Source organism: Cyprinodon tularosa, unplaced genomic scaffold (assembly GCF_016077235.1).
Source record: "Cyprinodon tularosa strain WSP-4 unplaced genomic scaffold, ASM1607723v1 ctg993, whole genome shotgun sequence".
NCBI classification, from domain to species: Eukaryota; Metazoa; Chordata; class Actinopteri; order Cyprinodontiformes; family Cyprinodontidae; genus Cyprinodon; species Cyprinodon tularosa.
Window position 1 is genome coordinate 62,942 of NW_024039777.1, and position 20,463 is coordinate 83,404.

At 39.7% G+C, this 20,463-nt stretch overlaps 1 protein-coding gene across 1 annotated transcript; it reads left to right on the plus strand.

The window, feature by feature from the left end:
• Positions 1–3,064: 3,064 nt before the first annotated feature.
• On the plus strand, positions 3,065–19,340 carry serping1 (serpin peptidase inhibitor, clade G (C1 inhibitor), member 1). Its single transcript, XM_038276072.1, has 10 exons — positions 3,065–3,118; positions 4,653–4,761; positions 4,882–5,046; positions 7,598–7,897; positions 8,043–8,258; positions 9,680–9,823; positions 9,935–10,138; positions 10,223–10,362; positions 18,530–18,752; positions 18,901–19,340. Exons 1-10 carry the CDS (start codon positions 3,071–3,073, stop codon positions 19,146–19,148), a joined length of 1,797 nt encoding a protein of 598 aa, XP_038132000.1. The 5' UTR covers positions 3,065–3,070; the 3' UTR covers positions 19,149–19,340.
• The last annotated feature ends 1,123 nt before the right edge of the window (positions 19,341–20,463 follow it).

Below are 20,463 nucleotides of genomic sequence, written 5' to 3' on the forward strand. Positions count from 1 at the left end.
TCAAGGAAAAGTTGGACTGATAAAAAAAGCTAATAATGTTTAGAAAGCATAGGCAGAAGCTACTTTAGACAAATAGGTCTTTTTTATATAAAGCCAAAATGTTTCTTGATTTACAACGATTTTGGGTTTCAACACTTATACATTTTTTAGGAGTTTATTTCAGACTAGTGGAGCATCAGAACTCCAAAACCACTTCTCCATGTCTGGTTCTGGTGTAGAATTAAACCAGAAAATAATATGCTGACAACAGGTTTGTAATGTATTTTCTAGATAAGCTATTTACTAATTTATAGACTAAATGATGTATTTTAATGTATCTTTAATTGCTGCTTTTATTTTGAATTTTTTTTTTTTACTATTTCATTCATATAAAGCACTTTCAATTTTCTTTGTACTGAATACAGATGAACTTGCCTTGCCTTGCCTTAAACACTATCCTCTTAGATGGGGGAGCCAGTGTAAAGACTTCAGAGCTGGAGTGATGTGCTCTACCTTCTTAGTTTTGGTGAGGATGCAGGTTGCAGCAGTCTAGATCAGCTGCAGCTGTCTGATCCACTTTTTAGGCAGACCTGTAAAAAACACTTTCAAAGTAATCAGTTCTATTACAGATGAACACAGGAATTAGTTTAGTTCTTTAATCCCGGAGATATCCTTGATAGAGAGCCGACTTTGATACTGTCTCCATTTGCCTCTAAAGGTCCATCAATTCATCTTGATTTTGAGCCTGATTGCTGGTTTCTAGCTGATTTTACTAAAGTTGTCTGCTAAATTTGGAAAACTCTTATTTTAGGTCCAAAACTATTACTTTTATTTTATAGTTTTGTTTTGATTTAGCTGAAGAAATGTTAGCACATCCATGCATATCCTTAGCATTTATTTGGGCTGGAATGGATTCAAGATGACCTGGTGACATGGTAATGTGCAGCTGTGTGTAAGTCCTGTATGAGAACAGCTAGGGATGTGGGGCCCAATGAAAGACATTAATAGATTCTAACCGACAGAACTATGAAGAACAATGAAGCCCTGTTTAAACCAGAACCCAACATACCAGGTAAAGAGAGCATGGTTCTGGGAGTTAACTTGTTTAGTTTTATTTAAAGAATTATAATTATTTCTAAATGCAGTCAGTATTTTAGCACCATAAGTTTATAATTTGACATTATCCAACTAAAAAAAAAAATCCAAGCATGGCTATTTTACCGCTGCTAATTGAACTAAATCCAGGTCAAACTGAGCCTTTACCCAGAAATGAGTCAAGTTATAACAACCTTGTTTATAACTGAATGGCATTGCACACTGCAAAAAACACCTAGAAATAAGGGAAAAATATCTTCTATTAAGTGTACTTACCCTTAATTTGAGCAGGTAAATAAGATGACCTGCCAATGGAATTAGTATTTTTACTCCTAAAATAAGATAATTAGATAATATATGCTTGAATTAAGACAAAACAATAGTTTTTTTTTCTTATTTTAAATGTAAATTCTCTCATTCCATTGGCAAAGTGTCACACTTACTTCCTCAATTCAAGAAAAAATGCACTAAATTTGAGCAAAAATGTCTTATTTAGATTTCCATTTTTTGCAGTGCAGTTATAAATTCCGGTTGCTGACAACCCAGGAATCCACACATACAAATTAAAGGAAATTAGTTCTTAGATAAAGTTACAAGTAGAAGTTTGAAATGACACTGAGAACTGAAATTGATGAAAGCTTTTATTGACAAAACCCCCCTGAAGTTATCTCTTGTAATAAGATAATGTTATGTATTTTGCTAGTGTTGTTTCAACCCATTCTTTCACACTAGATAGTAAATATTATGGGGTATTTCTAAGCACTCTGTTCAGTTTTTTAATAGCTTTTTAGTCGCATTTAAATAATGTGATGCACTATGCCATTTTCTCTTTCACTAAAGCCCATAAGAGTTTCCTTGGCTGTGTGTTTGTCCATTGCCAGGAAAATCTTCACATCTATTTTATCTTTATATCTGTTTTGATTACTCCCTTCTGTGGGTGTGCATAGAGGTCGTTATGGTGCATCGCTAATGTTTTTTCATGGGCAAAACAGTAAATTTTATTTCCAGGCCTGTCTGAAGCTCTCTTTGAGTGCTCTCTCGCTCTGAGACACAGTCAAAGCCATCACCACCAGAAGGATGTGTGACAGTGAAATGTTTTGGTGAAGGTCTCTTTGCTTTTAGCAGCATCACTCTTACAATACATTGTTAATGAAAAAGCTTTTTATAGCTCATATGTTGATATTAAACTAGTCTGTAAAAGAAATCCTTTTCTTGGAAAATCCTTTTCTTTTTATATTCAGTATTTACTCTTTACAACTCCATTTCATTAGACATAACTTAGTCTATTCAAATATTGCTCATTTTCTTTTTATTTAAAACATCTGCCATGAATTCAGTGTTAAATGATATTTAATTACTCAGAAAAGCAATTATATACATTTAATACATATTTTACTAATAGTATGTTTGAAAAGAGCTAACCAAAGCTAGCCAAAATCCATGCAGGACAGTTATTCAATCCTCTTGATATTTGCCAACAAAGTGAAATCATGTGATTTCCAGCAACTCAGATGGCCCGCAGTATGCAAGCAAACATCTCTAAATCAACAGAGACAAACCAGTGTCAGCTGCATCTCAGATGAGCAGATAAGTCAGAGGTGGTGAAGGCAATAAAAAGCAGTCTGACAGAAACACAGCGCTGATTAAAATTGATGCTATTCCTAAAAACAGACACTTGAAAATACAGAGGCGGTGAGTATTCTATTTTTTATTTATTTTTTGCTTTGATTTGTGAACATAATCAATCAAATGTATACCACACGTAAATACATATGTTGTGGGAAGGTTCTACATTTTTACCCAAATGTCTTTATTTGACAATCTTCTGATTAGAAAAGCTTGTGATTATAAAACAGATGTTGGGGAAATATAATGTTTAAAAAACTTTGTGAAGGACCTTAATGCTTTGCTGGTTGCAATACATGTTGATCTTTCCTGTGGCATGTTGCCATAGTAGTTTTGAAATCATTGACCTTTAATCTAATTCCATTTGCAGATGAAACTACAGGTCATCGTTTACCTCCTGCTGCAGCTCACTTTTGAGGTAAAACTCTTGAGGTTTCTGTTCTTTAACTGCAGTCATGAAAGCAATTTGCAACATTTAAATAACCCAAGCTATTTTACTTATAGCCATACTAAAACAACAAACCAGAATGAGGGAACTTCCATCCCAGTTTTAAATATCTTACCATCTCAAACAGTTTTTTTTCCCCAGTACTGCTTTGTGTCCCTTGCCATCCATTTTCCCATTGAGTCTAATTTCACCGTCCCAAAGGAATCCTACATTATGATGTTTCTGCCTACTAGTTTTACAACGTCCAAGGTTGATTATGGTGATATGCAGTGTAGTAAGCCACTACATATGTGGACCAAAGAGTAAACTTGGTCTCAGCCGATCAGAACACCATCCACTTTTGATGCATTAATGTATTTTATATATATCATTTAGAATATATAGAAAATAGAAAAATATTGTTTTCGCGTATCCAATACTGTAAAAATGTCCCCAGCTCTTTATTGATTATTTATTCTCCAGATACACAGTATTTACGTATATTGTATAAATACTGCACAGTAAGGTATTTTACTTGTTTATTTTCTTAACTCTGTCCCTAATTCTAATGTTTTTTATACACTTTTCTAAGGTCCACATTGTACTATAACAATATAATTTTGCTACAAGTTTTTGCTGCTGCTGTAACACCACAATTTGCCCATTGTGGGACTAATGGGGTTTTCTATTCTATTCTATTCTGTTCTGTTCTATTCTATTCTGTATTTTTTGTGGCAGGCTTCAAACAGAAATCCTAAATGCTGAGTTGCATTTTATGTAGGAAATCAGATTTAAGGGGCTAAGTACAAATTACTAACATTTGGAATGTCTTTTCAAACATACCTTTTTCTGTTCTCTTCAAAAAACGATTTTATTTATTTGTGTTGATTCCGTTATATGAAGTCCCAACTGAAACATTGAGGTTTATGGTTGTTAATTGACAGAGTGGAGAAATGTTTTTACAGGGTATTTGGCAACCAGTAAAAAAAAAATTATTATGCCAATTATACAAGAACTGATAAATGATGTAAAAACATTTTATGACAACAAGTAATAAATGAAGGTCTCATTCTTATATAAAATCATGAATTAACATATCTTTGCAAATTTCTAACTAAATGGTTATTACAACTAGTCCAACACTGCACAGAATTAATAAATGAGTATGAGAATTATGCCGTGCATTATGCCTATCTGGGGAGCAAAATACAGAAACACTGCAAAACAAGTAATTCATCTTTCATACCCCAGTTAACAGGAGAAAATAAAATGATTTTAGTAATGCAAAGCCAATAACATAACATAATGTGTTTTTTTGCAAGGAAATCGTGCTTTAATTTTTCTATGTTTAAAAATGTTTTGTTTTCTGTTTTCAGGGATTTATTTATAATAGTACAGCAATACAGTTTATTGAAGGGATGTGAACACTTCAGCAAGGATGTGCGGCAATTGTGGTCTTAGATCTGTTAAATGAGTTATTTGTTTTTTTATTTGCATAATTTAACAGTTTATTTCTTTGCTTCAGCTCGCAGCATGCATGAGTATCCGGACTCCACAAGGTTCCACAGTGGAGCTACCCTGTTATTCATCTGAAAATGACATCACAGGCGCAAACATCACCTGGACATTTAATGGTGTTATTGTTATTTCTGTTTGTAAGAATTAATAGAAAATACAGCAAATATTCAGCACCTAATGCTCATATATTATTCAACTTGTTTTTTTGACTTGTGTGTGTGTGGGTGCCATTGCAGGACAAAGCATAGGTGCTTCTCCTCAGTCAGACGGCTCAGCTAAAGTTGTAAAGAATGACTTTTACGTCTCCATATCTCCTGTGACTGCTGCCAGCCAGGGAGAGTATGTGTGTGTGGCAGTGTTGGAACAAGGGATGGTGACTACAACGTACAGCCTCACAGTTGGTGAGACTTCTTTACCAAGCCTACACAGACAGACATATTGTTGGAAGTGCTGGTAAAGCTATTTTATTAGCTGTAAAACAAATTCATTTCTGACGCAATACCTTAATCTCACATTTTAAGTTGATCCAACTGTTGTTTTATCTGGATTACATTTCATTCAATGTGTAAAAAACAGACTCTAACTGAATCAATGATGACACAATTATTAAGACCTATGAAGAACTTTGTTTCATAGAGGTTACACTTATTTAAATGCCCCTAAACAAAGCTATTAATAAAAAATATATATCTACAAAGCTAACTGTTAGAGAATCATAGCAAAATGTAACATCCTGGGATCCCAAGGTCTTCATAATAATGTTTATATGCTATTTTATCCACATGTCAGATTATTTATTTGAGGTGCCATCAATCCTCTTCCGCTTATCCGGGGTCGGGTTGCGGGGGTAGCAGCTTCCATAGGGAGGCCCAGACATCCCCCCCCCCAACTTCTTCTGACAAAGACTTAAGGAGACAGGACAGATTTTTTTTAAATGATTCTGCCACCTGTGGCAAAAACAGAACTGCAGCACCCTTCTGCTCATTCTCATAGCTTGAACAAGTCTGGTTTGGTTTGGTTTTGTTTTTTTACTTTTTTCAACTCACCTTACAATGAGTTGCATTCGTTCACCAAGATGAGCTGGATGCCAGTCGCTTCAGAGTCCCCGCAAAATCCATCTTAAATATAATCCTTGATTGTTTGCTAAATGCATGGACGTACATGACATCAGCAGATATAGCACGGGAATTTCCAACTCAATGTACATTCAGGGAAAATGGACCACAGGCTTGTAGATGCATCTGTGCTGATATTAGATGTCAGTCTGCTAATCAAACAATGTTTTAGTCATAAATGGTCAAATAATTTTAAAGATATTTTTCAGTAAAAACGTTGAAAATGTTTCTTTTTAGTTGGATTTGCAAAAGATAAACAATAAAAATGTAGAAAAGGACATCATGCCGACTGTTGAGTTCACTTGAGGATACATAATGCTGTGGGGCATTTACTCTTTCAAAGGGCCTGAAACCCGTTTAGAGTGCCTGCCATCATGCAGAAAAGTGTTCCACATACTTCTTGAGATTCAGTGCTTGGAGTTAAACTGTATGAGTTGGGGGAAGAAATTATATGTATTTTTAAGGGGTTGCTAGTATGTTGTAATGTTGTTTCTGTGGTCGCAGGCTGAAATGTTTAGGAACGTATGGTATATGAGGCTATAAGTCATTGTCTCTAAATTTTGTCCAGTGTTGCGTTTGCACCAGATGTGACAGGAGGACACACACTTTACAAAAAGTTAAACTTTTTTTGTTGTCAGTCAACACAATATATATATATATATATTTTCCAGTATTCTTATAGATCATCAAGCGTGGTAATGAAGATGGTGGTAGTTTTAAACAGCCTGTGGATTTTGGTTATGCAACTCTCCGCTGAATGTCATTGTTCGTCCAGTCTATTGTTTTTAGACCATGCACAATGACTTTAACCAAAGGAAGTGGAGCTTGCAGCTCTTCAGCAGATCTCTGGGTTCCTTGTTGACCTCCAGGATGAGTTGTCAATGAGCTTTTGGTGTTAAAGATCAGCAGGTCGGCCACTCCTCTGAGGGTTCATCGTTCTTCCATGTTTTCTCTATTTGTTGCAGCTGGCTTCACTTTCCTTTACTGTAGTCCACAGAGGTTTCAAGTAACAAAGTATAAAAACTTCCTTAACTTACTTAAGAAGAAATTTTGGCTATTTACTGGAGTAATAATTTATTTCTCTACTTTCTATTCCTTAAATTCTAAAAATAGACTGGTTAATTATTTAAATTTTTAACTAATTTTGGTTATGGCCTGTTGGTATACATAAAAAGTCACAATATTTTGTTTCATCCAGAGAATTAATATCCTTGTGGTTGGCCTCACTGCTGCACCAACTTGTTGTTCGCCACATACAAAAATAACTTTTTTTTTTCCGAGATGATGCAAAGTTAAATTTGCGTCTGTTACAATTAGTTATAAAACTATGAAACTAAGGAAATTATCATCTAGAATTGTTGAAAACTGTTGCTTTAATAGGCTAGTGCAGTAAAACAATTAAGAATCTGCTCTTAATATTTTTCCTGCATTCATTTTACTTTTATTCTTATACTTTTATACTATAGTTATAAAAATTCTGCTTTTACACTTTTACTTGACTGGAAAGCTTAATTTGATAATGAACTCAACATACTAAAAGAAAAGCAGTCTATTGCAGTACATTTTAGGTTTAACAAGGGGAACATAAGTACTTTTTTTGATAGGAATACATTGGATTGGATCGATTTCTTCTCTTTGTATCAAGTCATTATTCTAAAAAAATGTATTTTTTATTTAGATGATCCATTTTCTGTTTAATGATTTAAAATATGATAGTGTAAAAAGTGTAAACAAAAACCGTTAAAATAGTAAAATATTACACATTACTGTAGATAATGAAATGTATAAATCCTATAAAAACTGATGGATTTGTTTTTATTTTGCATTTTGCTTCCAGAATCCTTACAGACGACCGTCAAGATTCAAGAGAACTCTGATGTGCTCCTCCCATGCTACCTACCACCTTCCAGTGGGGTCATTTCTAATGCACTGTGGTTCAAGGAGAGCAGCGTTGGTAAAAGAAAGAGACTACAAACAGAAGAGGAAAGTGGAACACAAGAAAAAATTGAACTGATTTCACCAAATGAACTGGATCAAACCATCATGGTCAGAAACATTAAAATGGAGGATGCTGGACTTTACATCTGTGAATCTGCTGATGGGCAAAGGTTGATCTCTATACAGCTGGAAGTTGAAGGTATTTTAATAAATCTCCTCCATAAACTCTGACTGCATAATCAGAACCATTTTTTATTCAGATAAAATATGTTATAGTTAATTTTATATGAAATCCTATTACAATAATGATGGTGCACTTTTTTAAAAATGTAACTTTTTTTCAGCTCCTCCCACTTCTCTTCCAATCTCATGCCAAGACCACGTGGAAGAGCTGGAGCCATGCTTGGAGGAGAACAGTCGCACAGATGAACCCATATTGCGGGAATCTTTGACAGAGTTTGCAATGAAACTCTATTCCTACATAACCCAAGATAATCCCTCAAAAAACACGCTCTTCTCTCCAATCAGCATCAGTGCCATACTCTCCCACCTGTTATTAGGTACAAAAGCCAATTACAGACATTTTTGACAAGTATCATTCAAAAAATGTGCATAGAGGCAAAGTTGGGCCTGGCCCTTTTGTTTTTATTTAGATTGTTTATTAAGCTTAGGTAGAATTATTCAGTTTCCTTTATTTTAGATTGTAAATTCATCAAAAATAATTAGAAACAAAACTGCTAATAATATAGGCTAATAATGATCCTTCTTATTTTATTAGTTTGTAGGATTAAAGTGTACTGTTTAAAATGCAAAAACAGGTAGTCATCAGCACATTGTGCTTCATAAATAAAAGTCATCTTTGCATCACTTAAATAATTAAGTCTTTCCTCCATCAATCTCTCCATCCATCCATTCATGTCTTTTTTTATATATATTTCTATAGCAAGCATCAGCTGCTCAACACACAAAATACAAATACTTTGTTACATTACTTAAGTAGAAATTTTGGCTATCTATGCTTTGCTGGAGTAATATATTTTTTTAAACCACGTTTTACTTATACTCCTTTTTTTTTTTTTATTATCTCTACTTTCTGCATCTTACATTTAAAAAAATATGCTTGTTAGTTTTGTTTCATATAAGATTCTTTTCATTATGACCTGTTAGTATTTAAAAAAAAATAAAAACCGTCAAAATGATTTCTTTAATCAAGACAATTAATTTCCTTGAGGTTGGACTCAATGCTGCACCAACTCATTCTTTGCAAAATACCAAAATAAATCGTTTTTCAAGATGAAAGTTAAATTTGACTCTGTTGCCATTAGTTTTAAAACTAAGAAAAATAATTTTAAGAAAGTTATCATCCACAATTGTAGAAAAAAATTTCCTTTAATACAGTAGTGCAGTAAAGGTGCTGTTGTTAACTTAGTTAATTTGACTACTATTACTTTTATACTCAAAGCAGTTTTAAAAGTGTTACTTTTACACTTTTACTGGAGTATAAAGTTTAAGTTTATACTCTAAACATTAATACTTTTGACACCTCTGGTAGGCAAATAAATTACACAAAACCAGTGGTGTTCATGACAGGTGACACGATCCCCTAGTGGATTAGGGAGGTACTGCAGGGAGTTTGGGATTTTTCTTTTTTATTAGTTAATTTGTTTTATTTTCAAGTAAATCAGATATAGTTATATTTATCATGTTTTCTAAATGAGACGATAATACTAAATACAACTAAAATACTAAATGTTTGCTTCAAGAGCTGATAACTGCAGAGTTATTCTTGATTTATTTAGGCAGAAATTAGTTCTAAAATCCTTTTCTCCTAACAGGTTAAATCTTTGATTACTGTCTGATGGTAATATGCTTTACTAGCATCCCTCAACAGGGGAAAACCATTTTCTTTTTATTTAAATGACAGATATTTTATGTAGCTCTCTTTATTTTTTCACTAACCTGTTTTTCTTTGACTCCACAGGTGCAAGTGGTAAAACCCGCAAAGCTATTGAAAGAGCTATCTGTGTGCCCCATGACTTCAACTGCATTCACTTCCAGATGAAAAAGCAGAAAGAGAAGATGGGGGAGTCCTTGCAGATGGCTTCCCAGATCTACTATAACTCACGTACCCGAGTGTTTTAAGCATGAACATGTTTTCCATTTCTGGTATCCGTTGGTCTATTGCAGAGAACGGCTTTTAATTCATTGTGTTTTTCTTCATTCCATTTTTTCTCAGAAATGAATCTGAGTGAGTCTTTCAGCAGACTATCTGTACAGTACTATGGAGCAAAACCTACAAAACTGCTGGAGTCCAGTGAGGAAAACACACACATGATCAACAGCTGGGTGGCAAACATGACCAATAACAGGATCAGAAATTTAATCAATGAAGTCTCACCCAGCGCCCAACTGATCCTTCTCAATGCAGTGTCATTTAGTGGTTAGTGAAGTATCTCTGTCTGTGCAAAAAAGCTTGAAGCTCATGTGAACATATTCCCTTGTAATCTGTGTTCCTATGTTGCAGGCCAGTGGAAGTTTATGTTTAGTGAGAAACCAAAAAAAGGATATTTCATAAAACATGATGGGGATATGTCAAGGGTGGCTCTTCTCCACCATTCAAAGTACATGGCAGCTACATCGTATGTTGTTGAGCTAAAGGCACAGGTAAGAAGCAGCACTTTCAATCCAGTTTGGATTAGCATGGCCAGCAGCCTGTTCCAGCAGCTAAGGTGTTAGATGTGGAGAACACTTTGCAGTAAAGTATTAACAGAACCAACATCCAAGAATAATAATTTAGTCATCTGATTTTGTACCATTGCAAAAACCTGAAGTACCCAGAAAAATGCTATGTCTACTTATTTTACCACCTTACCTTGATAGATGTCAAATTACGTTAGATGGTAGATGATGACCTTGCCTCAAGTGGAGGAGTTCAAGTATCTTGGGGTCCTGTTCACGAGTGAGGGAAGAATGGAGCGGGAGATCGATAGACGGATCGGTGCGGCTGCTGCAATAATGCGGACGCTGCACCGGTCTGTCGTGGTGAAGAGAGAGCTGAGCGAAAAGGCAAAGCTCTCAATTTACCGGTCGGTCTACGTTCCTACCCTCACCTATGGTCATGAAATCTGGATCATGACCAAAAGAACGAGATCCCGGATACAAGCGGCTGAAATGAGCTTTCTCCGCAGGGTGGCTGGGCTCTCCCTTAGAGATAGGGTGAGGAGCTCGGTCATTCGGGAGAGGCTCAGTGTAGGTTCAGTGTAGGTTCTCGATGTGGAGGTTCTCCACATCGGCTCGGACATCTTCTTCGGATGCCCCCTGGACGCCTCCCTCGGGAGGTGTTCCAGGCACGTCCCACCGGGAGGAGGCCCAGGGGACGGCCCAGGACACGCTGGAGAGACTATGTCTCTCGGCTGGCCTGGGAGCGCCTAGGGCTTCCCCCAACAGAGCTGGAGGAGGTGTCTGTGGAGAGGGAAGTCTGGGAGTCTCTGCTTAGTCTGCTGCCCCCGCGACCCGGTTCCGGATAAAGCGGGAGACGACGAGTACGAGTACGAGGTACATGATGATAGATGTTAAAACTATTACCAACATAACCCTAACTAGGGTATACCTGCTAAATATGTCAGGTTTTGTCATTGCCAGAGGCCATGTTGAAGTCTAAATGGTTTAAACTCCACTGGCCTGTGTCTGCTCCACATAGATATATTGTTTTTTGAACAGTCATGCAATTGGCTCATAACTCATTCATACCACAAGCTATGTGCGTTAATATCTTTGAATAAAACAATGAATATGCAGTATCTAATTGTTTGCTGATCATTCCCTGTGAGAATAACAAGTTGCACACCTGTACACAATTGGCACTGGTACGGACCAGACCAGACGCAATCTATAAACATATGAATGTTTCAGTTTTTCTAAATCTTGTGTGAATATGTAAATATTGCATTTCTGATCTTTTTGGGCATTTGTCGATCTTCTGTGCTCTTTAATGTTTTTTTGTGTGTATTTTTAAAACCACACGTGTGCATTTATCAATCCTAACGATGCATATTTAAATGTAATGGGAACCTATTGTCTTTATTGGAATTCCTTCAGCTTCAGATAAATACTGTGGATGGGAGCCTAGTGTTATAGACCTCAAGTGCCAACATTTATGTGCTGTCATTAATGCCCTCTGCTGGCCAACCTACCTTCACAGTCTTTACCTGTTAGCTGCTGATGGTTCATAGTATTGACTTCCCACAACAGAGCTGTTTTATCAGTCTTTACTTGAGTTTGACAGGTTCAGCTATATCTTATTTTACTCTGAGACAATAAAAAAAGGACTGCAACGCAGCCGTTACTGTCACACACGAAAAATCATGACATTTCTGAAACTGAAGCTTTTACAACATAAAGTATCTAAAAAATCTAAAGAACTGAAGCAGTATATCAGTCATGAGCAAAATGCAGGGGTCATTCATATCTACCAGTCTGGAAAAGGTTATAAATCTATATCAACAACCTCCCCAAGATACCACAAACCCCTGTGGGAGGTCCAAAAGCTAAAGTACTACCAACCTCATGTTGCACAGTTAATATCAGAGCTTGTGATAAGAAAGACTCACGGCTATTTATGGGGGACAATCAGCAAACTGGGGAAAAGTTTTTGTTAATTGACAGGATTAAAAAAGTAAAATGAATGTTCTGATACATCTGACACAGCGTTTCAGAAGACTATAATTATATAATTAATCTGGGTTTCACTGTCGTTGTGTCCTTGGGCAAGACACTTCACCTGCATTGCCTACCGATAGTGGGACTGGTGGGGCCAGTGTACTGCAGCCTCCCTTCTGTCAGTGAGCCCCAGGGCAGATGTGGCTATTCAATTCAATTCAGTTTATTTCTAAAGCACCAAATCACAACACATGTTCTCTCAAGGCACTTTACAGTTCACCAGATTATACAGTCAAATTGATTGAAAGTTCTCTATAAAAGGGAGCAGTCGATTGCATCGACTCATTGACTCGAATGCAATCCCTCACACTAAGCATGCTTGTAGCGACAGTGGAGAGGAAAACTCCCTTTTAACAGGAAGAAACCTCCAGCAGAACCAGGCTCTGTGTGAGCAGCCATCTGCCGAGGCCGACTGGGGTTCAAGGAGACAGAAGCAGAGATACAAAAAGCAGCTGTAAAAGGCACCCCGGTACAGGAAACACACAGCCAGGCAGACGAGCTCCTTGCCAACTCCCATGTCAGAGGATGAAGAGAGCACACCAAGCTAGTCACAGTCAGAGAAACAGGACTACACTTGAAAAACTGGCAGATCTTGAAAATCTATAAACAAAGGTGTTGATGGCAGCAGCACAGCTGATATTTCTCTCCAGGATGGAGTCACAGCCAAACAGGAACGGACCAGATGAAGCTACTGTGAGAAAAAGCAGAGAGAGCATACCGTAAGAGATTGAACTAACAGATTCTGCAGCGCTGGAGAATAGAGATAGAATTAAGCAGTATGATGAAAAGGGATCCCTATGTCCTCCAGAACTCTAAACCTATAGCAGCATAACTATGGAGATAGCTCAGGATAACCTGAGCCTCTTTAAATATAAGCTTTATCAAAAAGGAAAGTTTTAAGCCTACCCTTAAAAGTAGACAGGGTGTCTGCACCACAGACTAAAACTGGTAGTTAGTTCCACAGGAGCGAAGCCTGATAACTAAAAGATCTGCCTCCCATTCTACTTTTAGAAATTCTAGGAACCACTAGCAAACCTGCACATTGAGAGCCAAGTGCTCTGTTATGAACATAAGGAACAATCATATTTCTGATATAAGATGGAGCTTGGCCATTTATGGTTTTATATGTGAGAAGCAGAATTTTAAATTCTTTAACAAGAAGCCAATGAAAAGAAGCTAGTATAGGAGAAATATGATCTCTCGTTTTAATTTTCATCATCAACCCTGGCTGCAGAATTTTGCATGGACTAGTTTGCAATGCATGGACTAGTTTCTCATTCTCAGTTTCTCTTTCTAATTTTTGCAATATTTCACAGATGAAAGAGGGAAATTCTAGAAACGTCTTTGATATGGGATTTAAATGACAGGTCGAATACAATGTATTTCAGCTTCATCAGTGTGCGCATGAATGGGTGAATGAATGAATGCAGTGTAAAGCACCTTGGTGAAGTCCTCTGACTTGAAAAAGTGCTTTATCTGTACAGGCCTACATGACCCAGTCTCAAAAATTCTCCTGATAGAGAATTTCCAGCTATAACTTTAAGATCTTATTTTCAGAGGGATTTGATTTTTATGTTGGGTTAGTTTGGTTTGAGGTGACTTGCTCCTCTGAAGAATGGAATTTGAAAACAGGGTTTTGTTTTCAGTCAGATCATCTTTGTCTGATGTTGAAATCTGAATCATAATGTGAAACATTTAATTGTAAAATCAAATTAGAAAAATTAAGTTTGGAAAAGCATTCATTTAATTTAAATTTGAAAAAATGCTGTCTTACATCTGAACAACCTGAAAACAAAATTGAACAGATCCCTGCAAAGATCCTCTCCTTGCCGAATATCTGGCAAGGAGAGGAAGACAGCTGTGCGCAGGATTGGGGAGGCAGCAGAGAGAGCCTCATGCTGGTTGTGGTTTAAGAGGGAGGAGGGGGGCTGGAGGCCTGGAGATGATGGGCAGTGACCTGGCCACCACTGCTGACCCGCCAGCTGGAGGGTGTAGCGGTTAAGGGTCGAAACACCCTGCGAAGGTTGGGCACCGTCTGATGACATCAACTCCAGGCCAAAAACCACCCACAGTCACATTAGGGAGTGACTGTATGTTAGCATCACATGATGTATTCAATAAGTAATTTCTGGGCAATCAGTGACGTCCAGGAAAGGCTGGATGGCAACTGAGGAAGATCAGTGACGCTGGAGAGACAGCTGACCTCCAGGAAAGCCTGGCATGGGTGCATGAGGCTAGCAACCTTATGTACAGCACTCGCAAGAGGGCACCAAAGCAAGCTACGAATGACCACAATGAGCAATACCCCCAGAGTCTCCCGAGAGGGGGGGAGGATGAGAGACTCGCAAGGACGGACACATCGGTACAGACCAGGACTGATACACGGTTAACGAGAAGGCTCACCCAAACCACACTGACAGGGACGGCACCAGAAGTGCAATGCCAATGTGGCAAGATATGCAAGAACACCAGAGGGCTAAAGATCCATCAAGCCAAGACCAAGTGTGGAAAGGAGGCAATTTTGTTGCAGCGCAGGGTGGAGACACCTCGTCAGACGCAGGAGAACCCCAGTCAGGAGGCACCCCACAGCACTGGAGATCTCTTGGCAACAGCTTTGCCTTTGAACCACACAGTGGTCAACTCTGATGCCTCCCAGCAACCTCAACCTGCAAAGGACAGAATAAAATGGCCGAAAATGAACAGCAACAAGGAGTGGCAGCAGCTGGATGAGGACCTCTGTAAGATTCTTGAAACTGCTCTGGTAGGTGCAGCAGAACAGAAGATGGCAACGATGACAGCAATCATCTATAATGTGGCCAAGGAGCGGTTTGGTGTCGAGGATAGGAAGACCAGTACTCCTAATGTCCGGCAACCAAATCGGAGGGAAAAGGAGATGCAGAGCTTGCGGAGAGAGATAAAGGCACTATCCAGGCAGTTCAAGAATGCCACCGAAGGGGAAAAAGAGGGAATTAGAGACCTAACATCAGGGCTTCGTGAGCAGCTTCGCAGGCTAAGAAGGGCAGAGCAGACACGGAAGCAGAGAAAGAAGAAGGGGGCAAAGAGGGCACAGTTCATCAAAGACCCTTATAGGTTCACTAAAACCTTATTAGGAGAGGCAAGATCAGGATCACTCAGCAGCTCTAAGGAGGAGGTTGAAGAGGCTCTGAGGTTGACTCACTGTGACCCACAGAGGTATGAACTTCTTAGCAGCCACCCAAAGATCATCAAGGTGCCACTCCCCTCAGAACCTTTGGTGACCAGAGAACCGACCTGGAAGGAAGTGGAGGAGGTGGTGAAAAAGGCAAGGACAGCATCAGCCCCTGGACCAAGCGGAGTGCCTTACAAAGTGTACAAGAAGTGTCCACTTCTGCTACGTAGACTTTGGAAGCTCTTCCGGACAATCTGGGCAAAGGGCAGCATACCAACTACCTGGAGAGTGTCAGAGGGCTGCTTTGTGCCAAAGGAGAAGGACTCTTCTGAGATCGGCCAGTTCCGCGCCATCTCTCTGCTGAGTGTAGAAGCCAAGATCTTTTTCTCAGTCTTGGCGAGAAGAATAACTAACTACATGACAACAAATGGATACATTAACACCTCGATCCAGAAGGGGGGGATTCCAGGGTTCTCTGGATGCCTGGAACACACCACCATCCTCAGCCATCTGATCCAGGAGGCCAGGGGGAGCAAGGGCAACCTAACAGTTGTCTGGCTGGACCTCGCAAATGCATATGGGTCCATGCCCCATTCTCTCATCAACAAGGCTATGGAGCAGTACCACATCCCCGTCAAGATCAGGCAGATGATTAACAGATACCTGGGGTCATTCAAGCTGCGGTTCCAGACTGCCAAGTTTACCACCACATGGCAGCTACTGGAGAAAGGCATTGTAACAGGATGCACAGTATCCCCCATTTTGTTCATCATGGGGATGAACCTTCTGATTACAGCAGCAGCAGCAGAGGCCAAGGGACCAGTCACAGCAGCAGGAAGCAGACAACCCCCACTGAGAGGATTCATGGATGACCTCACCATAACAACCACAACGCATGTGCAGGCAAGGTGGATCCTAAAGACTCTCGGGGCTTTAGCATCGTGGGCAAGAATGGCTTTTAAGCCCAGGAAGTCACGGAGCATGGTGATAAGGCGGGGGAGACTAACAGAGGCTTTCGAACTGCATGTCCAAGGAGAGCAGATCCCTACAATCAGGGAGAACCCCATTAAATGCCTGGGGAAGTGGTACGATGACACCCTCAGTGACAGAAACAACATCTCTGACACTGCAAATCAGGCGGACGAGTGGCTAAGGAGGATTGACAAGTCAGGCCTACCCGGCAAATTCAAGTCCTGGATATACCAGCATGGGCTCCTTCCAAGACTTATGTGGCTGTTGACAGTCTATCAAATCCCAGTGACTGCAGTGGAGGGAGTGGAGAGGAGAGTGAATAAACATCTCAGGCGATGGCTAGGTATCCCTCCCAGCTTCACTGCAGTTGGGCTCTACATTAGATCAGGACAGCTCCAACTTCCATTTTCCTCTGTGGTGGAGGAGTTCAAAGTGGCCAAGTGCAAGGTCGCAATGATGCTCAGAGACTCAAAGGATGAGCAAGTAAGCAATGCAGGAGTCACAACACGAACAGGCCGTAAGTGGGCAGCCGACACTGCAGTCAGACAAGCTGAGAGCTCCCTGGAGTTGAGAGACATCATCGGTAGTGTCTGCATTGGTCGACAAGGACTGGGAACATCTCACTTCACACGGTGGAGGAAGGCAAGCGTCCAGCAGAAGCGGGAGATGGTACAAGTGGAAGTTCGTCACCAGGAGGAGGAGAAAAGGAGGGCTAAGGCTGTGGAGCTGGCGACCCAGGGAACATGGACCAGATGGGACCTCCCAAACAGAAGGGTCACATGGACTGAGCTCTGGAGGCTGGAACCTTTCCGTGTTAGCTTCCTCCTGAGATCCGTGTATGACACGCTTCCATCACCAGCGAACTTAGCCAGGTGGGGCTTGAGGGAGGACCCGCTCTGCAAGTTGTGCAGAAAGAAGGGGACACTGGCCCACATTTTAGCAGGGTGCCAAATCGCTCTGGCCCAGGGGAGATATAGGTGGCGGCATGACCAAGTGCTTCGAGTGATGGCTGACATTTTCGAGCAGGCTAGGAGAAGACCACAGCCAATTAAGCTGCAAATACCATCAATGCAATTCATCAGGGCAGGAGAAAAGCCACTCTCTAATAAAAGAGCCAGAACCAACATCCTCCAGGGGGCACAGGGGTGGGAGATGAAAGTCGACCTGGGGAAGAAGCTCACTTTCCCACCCATCGTCCAGACCACCTTGAGGCCTGACATTGTCATCTGGTCAGAGCAAGCCAAAAAGATCATCCTGGTGGAACTGACTGTGCCTTGGGAGGAAGGCTGTGAGGAGGCCCATGAGAGGAAGAACCTAAAATACCAAGACCTCATCATGGACTGCAAAGACAAAGGCTGGCAAGCATGGCTGTTTCCAGTGGAGGTCGGATGCAGAGGATTCCCAGCACAGTCAATGTGGTCTGTGCTCACTGCACTTGGAATATCTGGCAAGGAGAGGAAGACAGCTGTGCGCAGGATTGGGGAGGCAGCAGAGAGAGCCTCATGCTGGTTGTGGTTTAAGAGGGAGGAGGGGGGCTGGAGGCCTGGAGATGATGGGCAGTGACCTGGCCACCACTGCTGACCCGCCAGCTGGAGGGTGTAGCGGTTAAGGGTCGAAACACCCTGCGAAGGTTGGGCACCGTCTGATGACATCAACTCCAGGCCAAAAACCACCCACAGTCACATTAGGGAGTGACTGTATGTTAGCATCACATGATGTATTCAATAAGTAATTGATCTCGAAATGCAGCTAGAAGGTGTTTGTAGTTGTTTATATTGGCTAAATAAGTTATTTTTTTATAATGTGAAGCTAAATACCCAACACTAGAGACATATGGATATTTTATTTGTTTAATTTAAGGCTGATAAGGGTCAGCTCTTGCTTTGACCCTGTTTGTTATTTCTGATGTTAATCTGCACTTCTATCATGTTTTACGTAAATTTGCCGTCACAATGTCAGAAAGGACTTGACAGATTTTTATTTTGTGCACAGGTGGCAAGGTTTGCTCTCTCAGGTGACAACAGTCTCTACATCCTGCTGCCAAATGCCAACACACTGTCTGCCCTGCAGCAGGTAGAGGAGAGGATGACAGACGTGAATATACGTCTGATGATAAACCAGCTACAAACAGTCTCTCCTCAGACCACAGAGGTCTCACTTCCCCAAATCAAGCTGGATGTGGAGACAAACATGAACAACCTCATCAGGAAATTAGGTTTGCTTATCTTCAAATTTCCTTTCATTGGTCTGCCATCTCATTTTTATTTTAGCCATAGTTAGACTATTTGAAGAAAATGTTACTTCTTCTGCTCGTTGATCTGTCTGTAAGTGATCCTACTTTTTCTCCCTCTGCCTCTAACCAGGCTTGTCATCCCTTTTTGAGGGAGCAAGGCTGTGTGGCCTTTCCTCAAACAGTGATCTCGTTCTGGACGAGGCCAAACACAAAGCCTTCATGGCCCTGACCGAACGAGGAGTTGAGGCTAGTGCCGCTAGCAGCTTAGCGTTCTCTCGCTCCTTCCCTACCTTCAATGCCCTCCGGCCTTTCATCATGCTGGTGTGGAGCGACCGTGCTGACGTGCCACTCTTCATCGGTCGAGTGATGGAGGTATAGGAAGAAGAAGAGGAGTGAGGAAAACTGACAGAAAACAAATGATAAATGGAATATGCTTGTCAAAGAGTTAAAAGTCAATCAATGACATTAGCATCAGTTTTGTGTTTCCCTGAAACATGATTCAGTTCAATGTGCATTTATGTTTTATCCTGTGCACTCAAGACAAATAAATGGAAATTACAGATAAAATAATCGCTGCCGGACTTATGTTTTCTCCTTTTATAGTTATGACTAGGTTATAAAATATATCATACAAGATTTTGATTTTGCTGGAAAACTATTTCTACTATAGTTGATTTCAACAGCCTTATGAGACCCAAGCAATATTTATTTTTGACCCGTTGTTTCAAATAATAACTAACTTTTTCATCAACAAATATTTTAGACAAAAACTTATAAGTGAGATTAGATTCATTTAGATACATTTTGGTCTTGTGAAAAAGGGAAAAGGAGCTTTAGAGGTTTTATAGAAGTTTTCCTGCTCTGCTGCCGCAACTGTATTTGTTTTTGCCCTTTTAGGTAAGAAAGTTATAAACATTGAGATTATTTTGAATGGGCCATATTACATTTTTAGCAAAAAGAAGCCCCACTGTAGATCTGAGCTAAAAGCTGCCCCAATATCTGTTAAAACTCTGGGTAGAACTTTTTCCGTGCAGCATGTCCGCGCAATTGGTGCACAAGAATTTTGCTAGTGACATAAGCTACAGTAGACGGGACTTTTTTGCGGGTTTGAGAGATGAACTTCTCAAATAGTTTGAGTTTATCTTGCCACCTTTAGAACAGGAAAAAAGATTATTCTTCTTGTTGAGTATGCATAGTGGCCTTGATGGAGCAACTAAATATAGGAAAAATCTTTTTACACACCTGGCAATGATATGGACATGGGGAAGAAAATGCATTATATTTAACCTTTTAACTTGTGCAATGCTGTTTAAAATGGCAGGAAGTGCATGGATCAATCTAAAAACAAGTAGCATTGATATCTGACAAGATTGTATAGCAAAATGAAGACCTTTTACAAAATGACTGAAGCAACAATAGCTTAGATAAATATGGAAAAAAGATCTGAGAAAATCCAAAAGTAGCTCATGTTGAGCTCATTGTAAAGGTAAGAGTTCTAACATTATACCCCTAGCTAATGGGGCCTTTCAAAAGGCCTGAGAATCTATATTTCTCTTCTTTTGGAGAATTTTTCCTTTTTAATGTGAAGAAAATATACCTGAAATTAGATTGTTTAAAATAATAAAAACATGTATAATTTTAAATTAGATTGTAGAAGCTTTACATCTTCCACTATCTGTGCTTATACACTTCT